Source organism: Hemiscyllium ocellatum, chromosome 7 (assembly GCF_020745735.1).
Source record: "Hemiscyllium ocellatum isolate sHemOce1 chromosome 7, sHemOce1.pat.X.cur, whole genome shotgun sequence".
Lineage (NCBI taxonomy): Eukaryota > Metazoa > Chordata > Chondrichthyes > Orectolobiformes > Hemiscylliidae > Hemiscyllium > Hemiscyllium ocellatum.
In genome coordinates, this window is record NC_083407.1 from 5,469,048 (window position 1) to 5,490,471 (window position 21,424).

Here is a 21,424-nt window from a genome sequence, read left to right on the forward strand (position 1 = left end):
CCCTCACGCCTTAAACCTATGCCTTCTAGTTCTGGACTCCCCTACCCTGGGGAAAAGACCTTGTCCTATTCATGCCCCTCATAATTTTGTAAACCTCTATAAAGTCACCCCTCAGCCTCCGACGCTCCAGGGAAAACAGCCCCAGCCTGTTCAGCCTCTCCCTATAGCTCAGTCCCTCCAACCCTGGCAACATCCTTGTAAACCTTTTCTGAACCCTTTCAACTTTCACAACATCCTTCCTTTAGCCCTTTTCCCCGATAGCGTGTTCTGGCCATGACCGCACTGCTTCATCCCTGTTCTTCTTTCCTATTCGTATTTGCCCTTTGCCTTCCCTCTCCCTTGTCTGTCTTTATCCTCCCTCGGTATTCCCCTCCTTATCACTCCCTTGCCCTCTCTATCCTCCTACATCTCTCTCTCTCGCGCGACTACACCCTGTCCCATTTCTGAGCCCCTCCTTCACTCTTGTCTCCCCTTTTTTCTCACTCTCTTTCTCACCACTCCTCTCTCCTTTCTCTTCCTTCACACTATTTCCTCTCACACCTTCACACACACACACACACACACACACACACACACACACACACACACACACACACACACACACACACACACACACACACACACACAGTGAAAATCTCACCAGAGAGCAGTACCCCATGGTCACAGGTCTGGTACATTCGGCAGGATTTCTGTGAAGAGAGTTGTTGTCGATGACACCGGCGTGTGTTTTTATTTAACTCACAGTTGGCGACGGCAGGGTTGGGGCTGCTGATGCTGAGGGGCTGAGGGCAGGCAGCAAAACCCTTCTGTTCTGGAAGAAGACAGGGCAGTGTTAGTTTGCAACAATTTCTACAAACCAAGCTCAAGGCTGACTATGGGAGAGTGTGCAAAGATTCCTCAAAATAAATTGTTTGATCAGATGTCAGAGCTGGGCGTGATACCTAATCACAGAATCACACACACACACACTTACACACACAGACACACACACACACTTACACACGCACACACACACAGACAGACACACAGACAGACACACACACACACACACATACAGACACACACACACGCACACACACACACACTTACACACGCACACACACACAGACAGACACACACACACAGACACACACGCGCGCACACACACACACACACATACACACACACACACTTACACACGCACACACACACAGACAGACACACAGACAGACACACACACACACACACATACAGACACGCACGCACACACACACACACACACACACACATACACACACACATACATACACACATACATACACACACACACAAACGCACCCGTTGGGAAACTGTTGGGATTGGATATAGTGCTGTGTGCATATCCGATTTCTCTAAGATAGGAATGACTTGTATAACCCGTCAACCTCAACATCACCCCATAATGTCTGTCAGTCTGTCTCAAATAGCTGAATAGCTTCAGTTCTCTGGGAATAGCAAATCCCAAATATTCACAACTATGTGAGTGACGATAGGTCTCCTCAGCACAGCCTGAAATGACTAACCCTTTACCCCAAAGCCACGACCCCTGGTTGGAACAGAAAAGCATCATAGAATGATTACAACCATTTGGCCCAGCGGGTTTACCCCAGATTTTTGTAAAAGATGTTCAGCTCATTTTCCACCTTCCTCTGTTGCTGTATTTCCTTCAGGAGCTTATCCAAGTCCTTTTTTAAAGCTTACATGGAATCAGCCTCCTCACTTTCTCAGGAAGTTCATTCCAGATCACGGTAAAGTAGGGCTGAGTCAGCACGGCTTCATCAAGGGTGTCCCTGCCTGACAAATCTGTTAGAATGCTTTGAGGCGGTAATGAGCAAGCTAAACAAAGGAGAGCCAGTGGACATGATCTGTTTGACAGGGTGCTCCACAGGAGGCTGCTAAATAAGATAAGAGCCCATGGTGTTAGTGACAAGGGACTGGCCTGGATAGAGGATTGGCTGACTGGCAGAAGGCAGAGAGTGGGGATAAAGGGGCTTTTTCAGGATGGCAGTCAGTGACTAGTGGAGTTCTTCAGGGTAAGTGTTGGGACCACAACTATTCATGTTCCACATTAACGATCTGGATGAAGGAACTGAGGGCATTGATGCCAAGTCTGAAGATCACACAAGGTAGGTGGAGGGACAGAGAGTGTTGATGATGTGCGGAGGCTACAGAAGGACTTGGACAGTTTGGGAGAGCGGGCACAGAAGTGGCAGATGGAATACAATGTAGAAAAGTGTGTGTTTATGCACTGTGGCAGGAGGAATAGAGGCTTAGACTATTTTCTAAGTGGGGAAAGGCTTTGGAAATCTGAAGCGCAAAGGAACTTGGGAGTCCTAGTTCATGAGGAGAAAGTGAGGTCTGCAGATGCTGGAGATCAGAGCTGAAAACGTGTTGCTGGAAAAGCACAGCAGGTCAGGCAGCATCCAAGGAGCAGGAGAATCGATGTTTCGGGCATAAGCCCTTCCTGAAGAATCCCACTTTAAGATCAGACTGATCTACTTATCCTTCATTTTACTATAATTTATGTGCCTAACCAAGAGTTGCTTAAATGTCCCTAATATATCTGACTGTACTCCCACTGCTGGCAGTGCATTCCACCCACCCACCACTCCCTGTGTAAAGAACCTACCTCGGACATCTCCCCCAAACCTTCCTCCAGGAATACTGAGAGTCCTGGATAAAGTACACGTGGAGAAGATGTTTCCACCAGAGGGCACAGCCTCAGAGTGAAGGGACCACCCTTTAGAACTGAGATGTGAAGGAATTTCTCCAGCCAGAGGGTGGGGAATCTGTGGGACTCATTGCTGCGGAGAGCTGTGGAGGCCGAGTTACTGAGTATATTTAAGACGGAGATAGATAGGGTATTGACTGGTGAGGACTTCAAACCTTACAGGAAAAAGTCCACCAGCCATGATCAATGGTAGAACAAACAATTTGGGCTGAATGGCCTAATTCTGCTCCTTTATCTTATGGTCTTACCATTCTCTGTAAATGGTTTTTCTCATGTTACCTTTCGCTCTTGTGCCCATCAGCTTACATTTGTATTCTGTGTAATTCTAAATTCTCTATCTAAGGAGACAGAGCACTATTCAGCACTGGACAAACCGAGACAAACCCTCTAACGGTTTATTTTAATTTATTCAGGAGATGTGGGTTTCGCTGGTCGGACCAGCATTCATTGCCCAGCCTTTTCGAAGGGGGTGCGGAGCTGCCTCCTTGAACCGATGCAGTCCTTGGGTCTGACAGGGGGAGAATTCAGGATTTTCACCCAGCAACACTGAAGGAATATATATATATATATATTTATATAATAGAATGCCTTTGTAGGGAATATAATGCACATGTAAACTGAAGGCAGTATATTTCCAAGTCAGGATGGTGAGTGGTTAGGAGGGGAACTTGCAGGGGGTGGTGTTCCCATGTATCTGCTGCGATTGTCCTTCTAGATGGAAGTGGTCATGGGTTTGGAAGGTGCTGTCTGAGGATCTTTGGTGAATTTTGTACATTTCAATTGCCTTGAAACCTTCCAAGTTCCAGAGAACAAAGAGCCCCTTCCACACCACCTCTCTCCCCAAGGAAGCTCTCTCACCCCAGGAATCATCCTCTCCAATTAGGCCAATATCATGTGACTATGACACTGGTGTTCCACTCATCGCCAAGGTCCAGGCCAAGCAATTTCCATCCTTTAATTTCGTCCTTTTACTGGCAAATTCTTTTAAAAGACAATTACATATTCAATGAATCTCAGTGAACACGTGTGAAAGGGTCAAATCAGAATATTTTATCAATGCTTAAACTAGACTTTTTACTGATGGGGTAATGTAAAGGATGGAACAAGACAGTACATTATGTACCATGACAGCACATCTCCAGGGAGGAGTGGTTACACACTGCAGCAATACACAGGGATCTTTCCGTCTAATTTTATGCTGTCCCTGTTCCTGTGAATGTTTGATGGGGACAGTGTAGAGGGAGCTTTACTCTGTATCTAACCCCGTGCTGTCCCTGTCCTGTGAATGTTTGATGGGGACAGTGTAGAGGGAGCTTTACTCTGTATCTAATCCAGTGCTGTCCCTGTACTGGGAGTGTTTGATGGGGACAGTGTAGAGGGAGCTTTACTCTGTATCTAATCCAGTGCTGTCCCTGTCCTGGGAGTGTTTGATGGGGCACAGTGTAGAGGGAGCTTTACTCTGTATCTAACCCCATGCTGTCCCTGTCCTGTGAATGTTTGATGGAGACAGTGTAGAGGGAGCTTTACTCTGTATCTAACCCCGTGCTGTCCCTGTCCTGTGAATGTTTGATGGGGACAGTGTAGAGGGAGCTTTACTCTGTATCTAACCCCGTGTTGTCCCTGCCCTGGGAGTGTTTGATGGGGGACAGTGTAGAGGGAGTTTTACTTTGTATCTAATCCCGTGCTGTCCCTGTCCTGGGAGTGTGTGATGGGGGACAGTGTAGAGGGAGCTTTACTGTGTATCTAACCCCATGCTGTCCCTGTCCTGGGAGTGTGTGATGGGGGACAGTGTAGAGGGAGCTTTACTCTGTATCTAACCCCGTGTTGTCCCTGCCCTGGGAGTGTTTGATGTGGGACAGTGTAGAGGGAGCTTTACTCTATATCTAACCCCGTGCTATCCCTGTCCTGGGAGTGTTTGATGGGACTATGATAGAGGGAGCTTTACTCTGTGTCTGAGCCTATGTTACCCTTGATATTGTGCGCTGTAAATGATGGAGGTAGAAGTTAAGGAAGACACCAACCTACACAGCGGAGTCTTTGTTCTTTGTGCACATCCCTCTGTCCCACCACCAGAGGAATAAAGTGTATCTCACACAGTCCCACAAGGCGTTCCTCTCTCCGGGAGCGACTGCTGGTGTTGCGCACTTCCCTTGTCAGGCTGGCCCTGGTGGCCTGGGCTTTTAGCCGCTTCCTTGCTGGATCTTTATTGTTGTGTTGCTGATTACGACTGGTCCTTCTCTTCAGCAGGTTCTCACAGCGACTCTTCAAGGCCAGGGTCATGCACTCATAGTTACCTGGGGAGCAGATCGAAGGAATTTCATTACCTCTCACCCCATTGTCAGTCCTTTACTCGATCCTGTTATAAATATTAATTCATTGTATTTATTCACTTTCCTTTTAAAATCCCATTCGAGATTCAATTTTCTCCTTCCATTTGTGCGTTAACTTTTGAGATTTCTTGTCTTTAGTCTGGTCTTTAATGATTAATACCATCGCTGTTGACCAATCGCTGCTCATGGTCTCTAATCTCACACAGACTCTGTGGAGTTTGCACGTTCTCCCCGTGTCTGTGCGGGTTTCCTCCGGGTGCTCCGGTTTCCTCCCACTGTCCAAAGATGTGTGGGTCAGGTGAATTGGCCATGCTAAATTGCCCGTAGTGTTAGGTAAGGGGTAAATGTAGGGGTATGGGTGGGTTGCGCTTCGGCGGGTCGGTGTGGACTTGTTGGGCCGAAGGGCCTGTTTCCACACTGTAAGTAATCTAATCTATTCTGATCTCTATTGGTTTCTGGTCTAGCAACACCTCAATCTCGCTTCCAAATTCCTCTAGGTCCTCGCTCCTCCCTAACCATTTAACTTCCAGCCTGAAACCCTTTGAGGTCTTTGCATCCCTCCAATTCTTATAGAAGCCAAATTTTTATTCTACCACCATCGGTGTGCTTTACTTCCAAGGGTCCTACACGATGGAATTCTCTCCCAAAATGTTCCCAATTCTCGATTTGTTTTCCTCTGTTACAATGCAGTTTTAAAACAACCTCCCTGAGCAGGGTTTAGGTCACCTGCACGATCATGTTCTCAAGTGACAGAATGGTGCTGGGAAATGCTTCAGATAATTTACAGGATTAAAGTGACAATATAAACGTGAGTTGTTGTAGAAATCAATCTCTTGAGTTCCATGTCAATATTTATGAAATCTGAAACATAACCAACCTTGAAAGAGTCCATCTACTCGTAAGAAAAGATTTACGAGGATGTTGCCAGGGTTGGAGGATTTCAGCTATAGGGAGAGGCTGAACGGGCTGGGGCTGTTTTCCCTGGAGCGTCGGAGACTGAGGGATGACCTTATAGAGGTTTATAAAATCATGAGGGACATGGATAGGGTAAATAGACAAGGTTTTTTTTACCTGGGGTGGGGGAGTCCAGATCTAGAGGGCATAAGTTTAGGGTGAGAGGAGAAAGATATAAAATAAACCTTTTCACGATGGTGTGTGTATGGAATGAGCTGCCAGAGGAAGTGGTGGAGGCTGGTACAATTGCAATATTTAAAAGAATGGGGATGTGAATAGGAAGGGTTTGGAGGGATATGGGCCGGATGCAGGCAAATACGATTGGATTAACTTAGAATATACGATTGGCATGCATGAGTGGGACGAAAGCGTGTGTTTCCCGACTGTGTGACTCTATTACTTGAAGTAATCATTTAGTTTGGTTCCAGTGACCATTCTGTGTGCACAGTGTGAAACAGGTGACCAGAGCAATACCTACTGTCTGTGTGAACCCACTGTCTGTGTGACCCCATTGTCTGTGTGAACCTGCTGTCTGTGTGAACCTGCTGTCTGTGTGACCCCACCGTCTGTGTGACCCCACTGTCTGTGTGAACCTGCTGTCTGTGTGAACCTGCTGTCTGTGTGACCCCACTGTCTGTGTGACCCCACTGTCTGTGTGAACCTGCTGTCTGTGTGAACCTGCTATCTGTGTGACCCCACTGTCTGTGTGAATCTGCTGTCTGTGTGAACCCGCTGTCTGTGTGACCCCACTGTCTGTGTGACCCCACTGTCTGTGTGAACCTGCTGTCTGTGTGAACCTGCTGTCTGTGTGACCCCACTGTCTGTGTGACCCCACTGTCTGTGTGAACCTGCTGTCTGTGTGAACCTGCTATCTGTGTGACCCCACTGTCTGTGTGAACCTGCTGTCTGTGTGAACCTGCTGTCTGTGTGACCCCACTGTCTGTGTGACCCCACTGTCTGTGTGAATCTGCTGTCTGTGTGACCCCACTGTCTGTGTGAACCTGCTGTCTGTGTGAACCTGCTGTCTGTGTGACCCCACTGTCTGTGTGACCCCACTGTCTGTGTGAACCCGCTTTTTGTGTGTCCCCACTGTCTGCGTGAACTTGCTGTCTGTGTGACCGCACTGTCTGTGTTAAACACTGTCTGTGTGAACCCACTGTCTGTGTGAACCCGCTGTCTGAGTGACCCCACTCTCTGTGTGAACCCGCTGTCTGTGTGATACCACTGTCTCTGTAAACCTGCTGTCTGTCTGAACCTGCTGTGTGACCCCACTGTCTGTGTGAAACTGCTGTCTGCGTGACCCCGCTGTCTGTGTGACCCCACCATCTGTGTGAATCTGCTGTCTGTGTGAAAACACTGTCTGTGTGAACCCACTGTCTCTGTGAACCTGCTGTCTGTGTGAACTTGCTGTCTGTGTGACCCCACTGTCTGCGTGAACTTGCTGGATGTGTGACCCCACAGTTTGTGTGAACCTGCTATCTGTGTGACCCCACTGTCTGTGTGAACCTGCTGTCTGTGTGAACCTGCTGTCAGTGTGACCCCACTGTCTGCCTGAACTTGCTGTCTGTGTGACCCCACTGTCTGTGTGAACCTGCTGTCTGTGTGCACCTGCTGTCTGTGTGACCCCACTGTCTGTGTGAAAACACTGTCTATGTGAACCCACTGTCTGTGTGAACCCGCTGTCTGTGTGAACCTGTTGTCTGTGTGAACCTGCTGTCTGTGTGACCCCACTCTCTGTGTGAACTTGCTGTCTGTGTGATCCCACTGTCTCTGTGAACCTGCTGTCTGTCTGAACCTGCTGTGTGACTCTACTGTCTGTGTGAAGCTGCTGTCTGTGTGACCCCACTGTCTGCGTGAACTTGCTGTCTGTGTGACCCCACTGTCTGTGTGAACCTGCGGTCTGTGTGAACCCGCTGTCTGTGTGAGCCCACAGTCTGCGTGAACTTGCTGGCTGTGTGACCCCACTGTCTGTGTGAACCTGCTGTCTGTGGGAACCTGCTATCTGTGTGACCCCACTGTCTGTGTGAATCTGCTGTCTGTGTGAACCCGCTGTCTGTGTGAACCTGCTATCTGTGTGACCCCACTGTCTGTGTGAATCTGCTGTCTGTGCGATCCCACTGTCTGTGTAAACCTGCTGTCTGTGTGACCCCGCTGTCTGTGTGACCCCACCGTCTGTGTGAATCTGCTGTCTGTGTGAAAACACTGCCTGTGTGAACCCACTGTCTGTGTAAACCTGCTGGATGTGTGACCCCACTGTCTGTGTGAACCTGCTGTCTGTGTGAACCTGCTATCTGTGTGACCCCACTGTCTGTGTGAACCTGCTGTCTGTGTGACCCCACTGTCTGCCTGAACTTGCTGTCTGTGTGACCCCACTGTCTCTGTGAACCTGCTGTCTGTGTGAACCTGCTGTCTGTGTGAAAACACTGTCTGTGTGAACCTGCTGTCTGTGTGACCCCACTCTCTGTGTGGACTTGCTGTCTGTGTGACCCCACTGTCTGCGTAACCTTGCTGTCTGTGTGATCCCACTGTCTCTGTGAACCTGCTGTCTGTCTGAACCTGCTGTGTGACTCTACTGTCTGTGTGAAGCTGCTGTCTGTGTGACCCCACTGTCTGCGTGAACCTGCTGTCTGTGTGACCCCACTGTCTGCGTAACCTTGCTGTCTGTGCGACCCCACTGTCTGTGTGAACCTGCTGTCTGTGTGACCCCACTGTCTGCGTAACCTTGCTGTCTGTGCGACCCCACTGTCTGTGTGAACCTGCTGTCTGTGGGAACCTGCTATCTGTGTGACCCCACTGTCTGTGTGAATCTGCTGTCTGTGTGAACCCGCTGTCTGTGTGAACCTGCTATCTGTGCGATCCCACTGTCTGTGTGAACCTGCTGTCTGTGTGACCCCGCTGTCTGTGTGACCCCACTGTCTGTGTGAATCTGCGGTCTGTGTGAACTTGCTGGATGTGTGACCCCACTGTCTGTGTGAACCTGCTGTCTGTGTGAACCTGCTATCTGCGTGACCCCACTGTCTGTGTGAACCTGCTGTCTGTGTGACCCCACTGTCTGCCTGAACTTGCTGTCTGTGTGACCCCACTGTCTCTGTGAACCTGCTGTCTGTGTGAACCTGCTGTCTGTGTGAAAACACTGTCTGTGTGAACCTGCTGTCTGTGTGACCCCACTCTCTGTGTGAACTTGCTGTCTGTGTGATCCCACTGTCTCTGTGAACCTGCTGTCTGTCTGAACCTGCTGTGTGACTCTACTGTCTGTGTGAAGCTGCTGTCTGTCTGACCCCACTGTCTGCGTGAACTTGCTGTCTGTGTGTAACCCACTGTCTGTGTGAACCTGCAGTCTGTGTGAACTCACTATCTGTATGAACATGCTGTCTGTGTGAACCCACTGTCTGTGTGACCCCACTGTCTGCCTGAACGTGCTGTCTGTGTGACCCCACTGTCTCTGTGAACCTGCTGTCTGTGTGACCCCACTGTCTGCGTAACCTTGCTGTCTGTGGGAACCTGCTATCTGTGTGACCCCACTGTCTGTGTGAACCTGCTGTCTGTGTGACCCCACTGTCTGCCTGAACGTGCTGTCTGTGTGACCCCACTATCTCTGTGAACCTGCTGTCTGTGCGACCCCACTATCTGTGTAAACCTGCTGTCTGTGGGAACCTGCTATCTGTGTGACCCCACTGTCTGTGTGAACCTGCTGTCTGTGTGACCCCACTGTCTGCGTGAACCTGCTGTCTGTGTGAACCCGCTGTCTATGTGACCCCACTGTCTGCGTGAACCCGCTATCTGTGTGAACCTGCTGTCTGTGTGAACCCGCTTTTTGTGTGACCCCACTGTCTGTGTGAACCCGCTGTCTGTGTGGACCCACTGTCTGTGTGAACCTGCTGTCTGTGTGAACCCGCTGTCTGTGTCAACCCACTGTCTGTGTGGACCCACTGTCTGTGTGAACCTGCTGTCTGTGTGAACCCGCTGTCTGTGTCAACCCACTGTCTGTGTGACCCCACTGTCTGCGTGAACTTGCTGTCTGTGTGACGCCACTGTCTGTGTGAACTTGCTGTCTGTGTGACCCCACTGTCTGCGTGAACTTGCTGTCTGTGTGACGCCACTGTCTGTGTGAACTTGCTGTCTGTGTGACGCCACTGCCTGTGTGAACCTGCTGTTTGTGTGACCCCAATGTCTGTGTGAACTTGCGATCTGTGTCAACCCACTGTCTGCCTGAACTTGCTGTCTGTGTGACCCCACTGCCTGTGTGAACCTGCTGTTTGTGTGACCCCAATGTCTGTGTGAACCTGCTGTCTGTGTGAAAACAATGTCTGTGTGAACCTGCTGTCTGTGTGAACCTGCTGTCTGTGCGACCCACTGTCTTTGTGAACCTGCTGTCTGTGGGAACCTGCTATCTGTGTGACCCCACTGTCTGTGTGAACCTGCTGTCTGTGTGAACCTGCTATCTGTGTGACCCCACTGTCTGTGTGAACCTGCTGTCTGTGTGACCCCACTGTCTGCCTGAACTTGCTGTCTGTGTGACCCCACTGTCTCTGTGAACCTGCTGTCTGTGTGAACCTGCTGTCTGTGTGACCCCACTGTCTGTGTGAAAACACTGTCTATGTGAACCCACTGTCTGTGTGAACCCGCTGTCTGTGTGAAAACACTGTCTGTGTGAACCTGCTGTCTGTGTGACCCCACTCTCTGTGTGAAATTGCTGTCTGTGTGATCCCACTGTCTCTGTGAACCTGCTGTCTGTCTGAACCTGCTGTGTGACTCTACTGTCTGTGTGAAGCTGCTGTCTGTCTGACCCCACTGTCTGCGTGAACTTGCTGTCTGTGTGTAACCCACTGTCTGTGTGAACCTGCAGTCTGTGTGAACTCACTATCTGTATGAACATGCTGTCTGTGTGAACCCACTGTCTGTGTGACCCCACTGTCTGCCTGAACGTGCTGTCTGTGTGACCCCACTGTCTCTGTGAACCTGCTGTCTGTGTGACCCCACTGTCTGCGTAACCTTGCTGTCTGTGGGAACCTGCTATCTGTGTGACCCCACTGTCTGTGTGAACCTGCTGTCTGTGTGACCCCACTGTCTGCCTGAACGTGCTGTCTGTGTGACCCCACTATCTCTGTGAACCTGCTGTCTGTGCGACCCCACTATCTGTGTGAACCTGCTGTCTGTGGGAACCTGCTATCTGTGTGACCCCACTGTCTGTGTGAACCTGCTGTCTGTGTGACCCCACTGTCTGCCTGAATGTGCTGTCTGTGTGACCCCACTGTCTCTGTGAACCTGCTGTCTGTGCGACCCCACTATCTGTGTGAACCTGCTGTCTGTGGGAACCTGCTATCTGTGTGACCCCACTGTCTGTGTGAACCTGCTGTCTGTGTGAACCTGCTGTCTGTGTGAACCCACTGTCTGTGTGGACCCACTGTCTGTGTGAACCTGCTGTCTGTGTGAACCCGCTGTCTGTGTGAACCCGCTATCTGTGTGAACCCACTGTCTGTGTGAACCCGCTGTCTGTGTGAACCCACTGTGTGTGTGAACCTGCTGTCTGTGTGACCTCACTGTCTGTGTGAACCTGCTGTCTGTGTGACCCCACTGTCTGCCTGAACGTGCTGTCTGTGTGACCCCACTATCTCTGTGAACCTGCTGTCTGTGCGACCCCACTATCTGTGTGAACCTGCTGTCTGTGTGACCCCACTGTCTGCCTGAATGTGCTGTCTGTGTGACCCCACTGTCTCTGTGAACCTGCTGTCTGTGCGACCCCACTATCTGTGTGAACCTGCTGTCTGTGGGAACCTGCTATCTGTGTGACCCCACTGTCTGTGTGAACCTGCTGTCTGTGTGAACCTGCTGTCTGTGTGAACCCACTGTCTGTGTGGACCCACTGTCTGTGTGAACCTGCTGTCTGTGTGAACCCGCTGTCTGTGTGAACCCGCTATCTGTGTGAACCCACTGTCTGTGTGAACCCGCTGTCTGTGTGAACCCACTGTGTGTGTGAACCTGCTGTTTGTGTGACCCCAATGTCTGTGTGAACTTGCGATCTGTGTCAACCCACTGTCTGTGTGAACCCACTGTCTGTGTGAACCCACTGTCTGTGTGAACCTGCTGTCTGTGTGACCTCACTGTCTGTGTGAACCTGCTGTCTGTGTGACCCCACTGTCTGCGTGAACTTGCTGTCTGTGTGACGCCACTGTCTGTGTGAACCTGCTGTCTGTGTGACCCCACTGCCTGTGTGAACCTGCTGTTTGTGTGACCCTGCTGTCTGTGTGAACTTGCGATCTGTGTCAACCCACTGTCTGCCTGAACTTGCTATCTGTGTGAACCCACTGTCTGTGTGAACCTGCTGTCTGTGTGACCTCACTGTCTGTGTGAAGCTGCTGTCGGTGTGACCCCACTGTCTGCGTGAACTTGCTGTCTGTGTGACCCCACAGTCTGCGTGAACTTGCTGGCTGTGTGAACCTGCTGTCTGTGGGAACCTGCTATCTGTGTGACCCCACTGTCTGTGTGAATCTGCTGTCTGTGTGAACCCGCTGTCTGTGTGAACCTGCTATCTGTGCGATCCCACTGTCTGTGTGAACCTGTTGTCTGTGTGACCCCGCTGTCTGTGTGACCCCACCGTCTGTGTGAATCTGCTGTCTGTGTGAAAACACTGCCTGTGTGAACCCACTGTCTGTGTGAACCTGCTGTCTGTGTGATCCCACTGTCTCTGTGAACCTGCTGTCTGTGTGAACTTGCAGGATGTGTGACCCCACTGTCTGTGTGAACCTGCTGTCTGTGTAAACCTGCTATCTGTGTGACCCCACTGTCTGTGTGAACCTGCTGTCTGTGTGACCCCACTGTCTGCCGGAACTTGCTGTCTGTGTGACCCCACTGTCTCTGTGAACCTGCTGTCTGTGTGAAAACACTGTCTGTGTGAACCTGCTGTCTGTGTGACCCCACTCTCTGTGTGGACTTGCTGTCTGTGTGATCCCACTGTCTCTGTGAACCTGCTGTCTGTCTGAACCTGCTGTGTGACTCTACTGTCTGTGTGAAGCTGCTGTCTGTGTGACCCCACTGTCTGCGTGAACCTGCTGTCTGTGTGACCCCACTGTCTGCGTAACCTTGCTGTCTGTGCGACCCCACTGTCTGTGTGAACCTGCTGTCTGTGTGACCCCACTGTCTGCGTAACCTTGCTGTCTGTGCGACCCCACTGTCTGTGTGAACCTGCTGTCTGTGGGAACCTGCTATCTGTGTGACCCCACTGTCTGTGTGAATCTGCTGTCTGTGTGAACCCGCTGTCTGTGTGAACCTGCTATCTGTGTCAACCCACTGTCTGTGTGAACCTGCTGTCTGTGTGACCCCGCTGTCTGTGTGACCCCACCGTCTGTGTGAATCTGCTGTCTGTGTGAACTTGCTGGATGTGTGACCCCACTGTCTGTGTGAACCTGCTGTCTGTGTGAACCTGCTATCTGCGTGACTCCACTGTCTGTGTGAACCTGCTGTCTGTGTGACCCCACTGTCTGCCTGAACTTGCTGTCTGTGTGACCCCACTGTCTCTGTGAACCTGCTGTCTGTGTGAACCTGCTGTCTGTGTGAAAACACTGTCTGTGTGAACCTGCAGTCTATGTGACCCCACTCTCTGTGTGAACTTGCTGTCTGTGTGATCCCACTGTCTCTGTGAACCTGCTGTCTGTCTGAACCTGCTGTGTGACTCTACTGTCTGTGTGAAGCTGCTGTCTGTGTGACCCCACTGTCTGCATGAACTTGCTGTCTGTGTGTAACCCACTGTCTGTGTGAACCTGCAGTCTGTGTGAACTCACTATCTGTATGAACATGCTGTCTGTGTGAACCCACTGTCTGTGTGAACCTGCTGTCTGTGTGAACCTGCTGTCTGTGTGACCCCACTGTCTGCCTGAACGTGCTGTCTGTGTGACCCCACTGTCTCTGTGAACCTGCTGTCTGTGTGACCCCACTGTCTGCGTAACCTTGCTGTCTGTGGGAACCTGCTATCTGTGTGACCCCACTGTCTGTGTGAACCTGCTGTCTGTGTGACCCCACTGTCTGCCTGAACGTGCTGTCTGTGTGACCCCACTGTCTCTGTGAACCTGCTGTCTGTGCGACCCCACTATCTGTGTGAACCTGCTGTCTGTGGGAACCTGCTATCTGTGTGACCCCACTGTCTGTGTGAACCTGCTGTCTGTGTGAACCTGCTGTCTGTGTGAACCCACTGTCTGTGTGGACCCACTGTCTGTGTGAACCTGCTGTCTGTGTGAACCCGCTGTCTGTGTGAACCCGCTATCTGTGTGAACCCACTGTCTGTGTGAACCTGCTGTTTGTGTGACCCCAATGTCTGTGTGAACTTGCGATCTGTGTCAACCCACTGTCTGTGTGAACCCACTGTCTGTGTGAACTTGCTGTCTGTGTGACGCCACTGTCTGTGTGGACCTGCTGTCTGTGTGACCCCACTGCCTGTGTGAACCTGCTGTTTGTGTGACCCCAATGTCTGTGTGAACTTGCGATCTGTGTGATCTCACTGTCTGTGTGAACCTGCTGTCTGTGTGACCCCACTGTCTGCCTGAACTTGCTGTCTGTGTGACCCCACCCTCTATGTGAACATGTTCTCTGTGTGAACCTGCTGTCTGTGTGACCCCACTATCTGCGTGACCCCGCTGTCTGTGTGACCCTATTGTCTCTGTGAACCTGGTGTCTTTGTGAACCTACTGTCTGTGTGAATCTGCTGTCTGTGTGAACCCGCTGTCTGTGTGACCCCACTGTCTGCGTGAACTTGCTGTCTGTGCGATCCCACTGTCTGCGTGAACTTGCTGTCTGTGTGACCCCACTGTCTGTGTAAATCTGCTGTCTGTGTGACCCCACTGTCTCTGTGAACCTGGTGTCTGTGTGAACCGACTGTCTGTGTGAAAACACTGTCTGTGTGAACCCACTGTCTGTGTGAACCCACTGTCTGTCTGACCCCAATGTCTGTGTGAACTTGCTGTCTGTGTGACCACACTGTCTGTGTGACCCCACTGTCTGTGTGAACTTGCTGTCTGTGTGACCCCACTCTCTGCGTGAACTTGCTGTCTGTGTGACCCCACTGTCTGTGTGAACCTGCTGTCTGTGTGACCCCACTGTCTGTGTGACCCCACTGTCTGTGTGAATCTGCTGTCTGTGTGACCCCACTGTCTGTGTGACCCCACTGTCTGTGTGAATCTGCTGTCTGTGTGACCCCACTGTCTGTGTGACCCCACTGTCTGTGTGAACCGCTGTCTGTGTGAACCGCTGTCTGTGTGAACCCGCTGTCTGTGTGACCCCACTGTCTGTGTGAACCGCTGTCTGTGTGAACCCGCTGTCTGTGTGAACCCACAGTCTGCGTGAACTTGCTGTCTGTGCGATCCCACTGTCTGTGTGAACCGCTGTCTGTCCACAACCCCGCACCGCCCGTTTCTACCTCCTGCCCAAAATCCACAAACCTGCCTGCCCCGGCCGACCCATTGTCTCAGCCTGCTCCTGCCCCACCGAACTCATCTCCGCGTACCTCGACACGGTCCTGTCCCCTTTAGTCCAAGAACTCCCCACCTACGTTCGGGACACCACCCACGCCCTCCACCTCCTCCAGGATTTTCGCTTCCCCGGTCCCCAACGCCTTATCTTCACCATGGACATCCAGTCCCTGTACACCTCCATCCCCCATCACGAAGGACTCAAAGCCCTCCGCTTCTTCCTTTCCCGCCGCACCTACCAGTACCCTTCCACTGACACCCTCCTTCGACTGACTGAACTGGTCCTCACCCTGAACAACTTCTCTTTTCAATCCTCCCACTTCCTCCAAACTAAAGGAGTTGCCATGGGCACCTGCATGGGCCCCAGCTATGCCTGCCTCTTCGTAGGATATGTGGAACAGTCCATCTTCCGCAACTACACTGGCACCACCCCCCACCTTTTCCTCCGCTACATCGATGACTGTATCGGCGCTGCCTCGTGCTCCCACGAGGGGGTTGAACAGTTCATCAACTTTACTAACACCTTCCATCCCGACCTGAAATTCACCTGGACAGTCTCAGACTCCTCCCTCCCCTTCCTAGACCTTTCCATCTCTATCTCGGGCGACCGACTCAACACAGACATCTACTATAAACTGACTGACTCCCACAGCTACCTGGACTACACCTCCTCCCACCCTGCCCCCTGTAAAAACGCCATCCCATATTCCCAATTCCTTCGTCTCCGCCGCATCTGCTCCCAGGAGGACCAGTTCCAACACCGCACAGCCCAGATGGCCTCCTTCTTCAAGGACCGCAGATTCCCCCCAGATGTGATCGACGATGCCCTCCACCGCATCTCCTCCACTTCCCGCTCCTCCGCCCTTGAGCCCCGCTCCTCCAACCGCCACCAAGACAGAACCCCACTGGTTCTCACCTACCACCCCACCAACCTCCGCATACAACGTATCATCCGCTGTCATTTCCGCCACCTCCAAACGGACCACCACCAAGGATATATTTCCCTCCCCTCCCCTATCAGCGTTCCGCAAGGACCACTCCCTTCGTGACTCCCTCGTCAGATCCACACCCCCCACCAACCCAACCTCCACCCCCGGCACCTTCCCCTGCAACCGCAGGAAATGTAAAACTTGCGCCCACACCTCCACACTCACTTCCCTCCAAGGCCCCAAGGGATCCTTCCATATCCGCCACAAGTTCACCTGTACCTCCACACACATCATCTATTGCATCCGCTGCACCCGATGTGGCCTCCTCTATATTGGTGAGACAGGCCGCTTACTTGCGGAACGCTTCAGAGAACACCTCCGGGCCGCCCGAACCAACCAACCCAACCACCCCATGGCTCAACACTTTAACTCTCCCTCCCACTCCACCGAGGACATGCAGGTCCTTGGACTCCTCCACCGGCAGAACACAACAACACGACGGCTGGAGGAGGAGCGCCTCATCTTCCGCCTGGGAACCCTCCAACCACAAGGTATGAATTCAGATTTCTCCAGTTTCCTCATTTCCCCTCCCCCCACCTTGTCTCAGTCGGTTCCCTCAACTCAGCACCGCCCTCCTAACCTGCAATCCTCTTCCTGACCTCTCCGCCCCCACCCCACTCTGGCCTATCACCCTCACCTTGACCTCCTTCCACCTATCCCACCACCATCGCCCCTCCCCCTGGTCCCTCCTTCCTACCCTTTATCTTAGCCTGCTTGGCTCTCTCTCTTATTCCTGATGAAGGGCTTATGCTCGAAACGTCGAATTCTCTATTCCTGAGATGCTGCCTGGCCTGCTGTGCTTTGACCAGCAACACATTTGCAGTTGCTGTCTCTGTGACCCCACTGTCTCTGTGAACCCACTGTCTGTGTGAACCCGCTGTCTGTGCGAACCCACTGTCTGTGTGAACCTGCTGTCTGTGTGGCCCCACTGTCTGTGTGAACCCGCTGTCTGTGGGAACCCACTGTCTGTGTGAAACTGCTGTCTGTCTGAACCTGCTGTGTGACCCCACTGTCTGTGTGAATCTGCTGTTTGTGTGACCCCACTGTCTGTGTGAACCTGCTGTCTGTGCGACCCCACTCTCTGTGTGACCCCACTGTCTGTGTGAACCTGCTATCTGTGTGACCCCACTGTCTGCCTGAACTTGCTGTCTGTGTGACCCCACTGTCTCCGTGAACTTGATGTCTGTGTGACCCCACTGTCTGTGTGAACCTGCAGTCTGTGTGACCCCACTGTCTGCGTGAACTTGCTGTCACTGTGACCCCACTGTCTGTGTGAACCCGCTGTCTGTGTGAACCCGCTGTCTGTGTGACCCCACTGTCTTTGTGAATCTGCTGTCTGTGTGAACCCGCTCTCTGTGTGAACCCACTGTCTGTGTGACCCCACTGTCTGTGTGAACCTGCTGTCTCTGTGAACCCGCTCTCTGTGTGAACCCACTGTCTGTGTGAACTTGCTGTCTCTGTGACCCCACTGTCTGTGTGAACCCGCTGTCTGTGTGAACCCGCTGTCTGTGTGACCCCACTGTCTGCGTGAACGTGCTGTCTGTGTGACCCCACTGTCTGTGTGAACCTTCTGTCTGTGTGACCCCACTGTCTGTGTAAATCTGCTGTCTGTGTGACCCCACTGTCTGTGTGAACCCGCTTTTTGTGTGACCCCACTGTCTGCCTGAACTTGCTGTCTGTGTGACCCCACTGTCTCTCTGAAACTGGTGTCTGTGTGAACCTACTGTCTGTGTGAAAACACTGTCTGTGTGACCCCACTGTCTGTGTGAACCCACTGTCTGTGTGAACCTGCTGTCTGTGTGACGCCACTGTCTGCGTGAACTTGCTGTCTGTGTGAACCCACTGTCTGTGTGAACCTGCTGTCTGTGTGACGCCACTGTCTGCGTGAACTTGCTATCTGTGTGACCCCACTGTCTGTGTGAACCTGGTGTCTGTGAACCTGCTATCTGTGTGACCCCACTGTCTGCCTGAACCTGCTGTCTGTGTGTCCCCACTGTCTATGTGAACCTGTTCTCTGTGTGACCCCACAGTCTGTGTGAACCTACTATCTGTGTGACCCCACGGTCTACGTGAACTTGCTGTCTGTGTGACCCCACTGTCTCAGTGAACCTGCTGTCTGTGTGACCCCACTCTCTGTGTGAACTTGCTGTCTGTGTGACCCCACTGTCTGTGTGAATCTCCTGTCTGTGCGAATCTCCTGTCTGTGCGACCCCACTGTCTGTGTGAACCTCCTGTCTGTGTGACTGCACTGTCTGTGTGAACCTGCTGTCTGTGTGAACCCACTGTCTGTGTGAACCCACTGTCTGTGTGAACCTGCTGTCTGCGTGAACTTGCTGTCTGTGTGACCCCACTGTCTACGTGAACTTGCTGTCTCTGTGACCCCACTGTCTCTGTGAACTCACTGTCTGTGTGAACCCGCTGTCTGTGTGAACCCGCTGTCTGCGCGAACCCACTGTCTGTGTGAACCTGCTGTCTGTGTGACCCCACTGTCTCTGTGAACCTGCTGTCTGTCTGAACCTGCTGTGTGACCCCACTGTCTGTGTGAATCTGCTGTCTGTGTGATCCCACTGTCTCTGTGAACCTGCTGTCTGTCTGAACCTGCTGTGTGACCCCACTGTCTGTGTGAATCTGCTGTCTGTGTGACCCCACTGTCTGCGTGAACTTGCTGTCTGTGTGACCCCACTGTCTGTGTGAACCCGCGGTCTGTGTGAACCCACTGTCTGTGTGACCCCACTGTCTGCGTGAACTTGCTATCTGTGTGACACCACTGTCTGCGTGAACCTGCTGTCTGTGTGAACCCGGTGTCTGTGTGACCCCACTGTCTGCGTGAACCTGCTGTCTGTGTGAACCCGCTGTCTGTGTGAACTCACTATCTGTATGAATCTGCTGTCTGTGTGACCCCACTGTCTGTGTGAACCCGCTGTCTGCGTGAACGTGCTGTCTGTGTGACCCCACTGTCTGTGTGACCCCACTGTCTGCGTGAACGTGCTGTCTGTGTGACCGTACTGTTTGTGTGAACCCACTGTCTGTGTCAACCTTCTGTCTGTGTGACCCCACTGTCTGCCTGAACTTGCTGTCTGTGTGACCCCACTGTCTGTGTGAACCCGCTTTTTGTGTGACCCCACTGACTGCGTGAACTTGCTGTCTGTGTGACCCCACTGTCTGTGTGAACTGGTGTCTGTGTGAACCTACTGTCTGTGTGAACCTACTGTCTGTGTGACCCCACTATCTCTGTGAACCTGGTGTCTGTGTGAACCTGCTGTCTGTGTGACCTCACTGTCTGTGTGAACCCGCTGTCTGTGTGAACCCACTGTCTGTGTGAACCTGCTGTCTGTGTGAACCCACTGTCTGTGTGACCCCACTGTCTGTGTGAGCCTGCTGTCTCTGTGACCCCACTGTCTCTGTGAATCTGCTGTCTGTGTGAACCCACTGTCTGTGTGAACCCACTGTCTGTGTGAACCTGCTGTCTATGTGATCCGACTGTCTGTGTGAACCTGCTGTCTGTGTGAACCTGCTGTCTGTGTGAACCCACTGTCCGTGTGAACCTGCTGTTTGTGTGAACCCACTGTCTGTGTGAACCTGCTGTCTGTGTGACCCCACTGTCTGTGTGAACTTGCTGTCTGTGTGAACCTGCTATCTGTGTGACCCCACTGTCTGCCTGAACTTGCTGTCTGTGTGACCCCACTGTCTACGTGAACTTGATGTCTGTGTGACCCCACGGTCTCTGTGAACCTGCTGTCTGTGTGAACCTGCTGTCTGTGTGAAAACACTGTCTGCGTGAACCCACTGTAGGTGTGAACCCGCTGTCTGTGCGACCCCACTCTCTGTGTGACCCCACTGTCTGTGTGAACCTGCTATCTGTGTGACCCCACTGTCTGCCTGAACTTGCTGTCTGTGTGACCCCACTGTCTACGTGAACTTGATGTCTGTGTGACCCCACTGTCGGTGTGAACCTGCTGTCTGTGCGAACCCACTGTCGCTGTGAACCTGCTGTCTGTCTGAACCTGCTGTGTGACCCCACTGTCTGTGTGAACCTGCTGTCTGCGTGAACGTGCTGTCTGTGTGACCCCACTGTCTATGTGAACTTGCTGTCTTGTCTCTGTGACCCCACTGTCTCCGTGAACTCACTGTCTGTGTGAACCCGCTGTCTGTGTGAACCCGCTGTCTGCGCGAACCCTCTGTCTGTGTGAACCTGCTGTCTGTGTGACCCCACTGTCTCTGTGAACCTGCTGTCTGTCTGAACCTGCTGTGTGACCCCACTGTCTGTGTGAATCTGCTGTCTGTGTGACCCCACTGTCTGCCTGAACTTGCTGTCTGTGTGACCCCACTGTCTGTGTGAACCCACGGTCTGTGTGAACCCGCTGTCTGTGTGACCCCACTGTCTGCGTGAACTTGCTATCTGTGTGAACCCACTGTCTGTGTGACCCCACTGTCTGTGTGACCCCACTGTCTGTGTGAACCCGCTATCTGTGTGAACCTGCTGTCTGTGTGAACCCGCTTTTTGTGTGACCCCACTGTCTGTGTGTATCTGCTGTCTGTGTGAATCTGCTATCTGTGTGACCCCACTGTCTGTGTGAACCTGCTGTCTGTGTAAACCCAATGTGTGTGTGAACCTGCTGTCTCTGTGACCCCACTGTCTGTGTGACCCCACAGTCTGCGTGAACTTGCTGTCTGTGTGAACCCACTGTCTGTGTGAACCCGCTGTCTGTGTGAACCCACTGTCTGTGTGAACCAAATGTGTGTGTAAACCTGCTGTCTCTGTGAACCCGCTGTCTGTGTGATCCCACTGTCTCTGTGACCCCACTGTCTGTGTGAACCCGCTGTCTGTGTGACCCCACTGTCTGCGTGAACGTGCTGTCTGTGTGACCGCACTGTCTGTGTGAACCTGCTGTCTGTGTGAACCCACTGTCTGTGTGAACCCACTGTCTGTGTGAACCTTCTGTC

The 21,424-nt window shown here is 52.2% G+C and overlaps 1 protein-coding gene across 1 annotated transcript in view; it reads right to left on the reverse strand.

Moving 5' to 3' along the window:
• Positions 1–21,424, reverse strand: part of si:ch211-67e16.11 (uncharacterized) — a 57,174-nt gene that overhangs the window by 13,788 nt on the left and 21,962 nt on the right. The window contains exons 2-3 of the mRNA XM_060827783.1: positions 4,771–5,043; positions 641–811 (exon numbers count right to left, since the gene is read on the reverse strand). Of these exons, the coding sequence (XP_060683766.1) occupies positions 641–811; positions 4,771–5,043 (444 nt within the window). The remainder of the gene's footprint in view (positions 1–640; positions 812–4,770; positions 5,044–21,424) is intronic.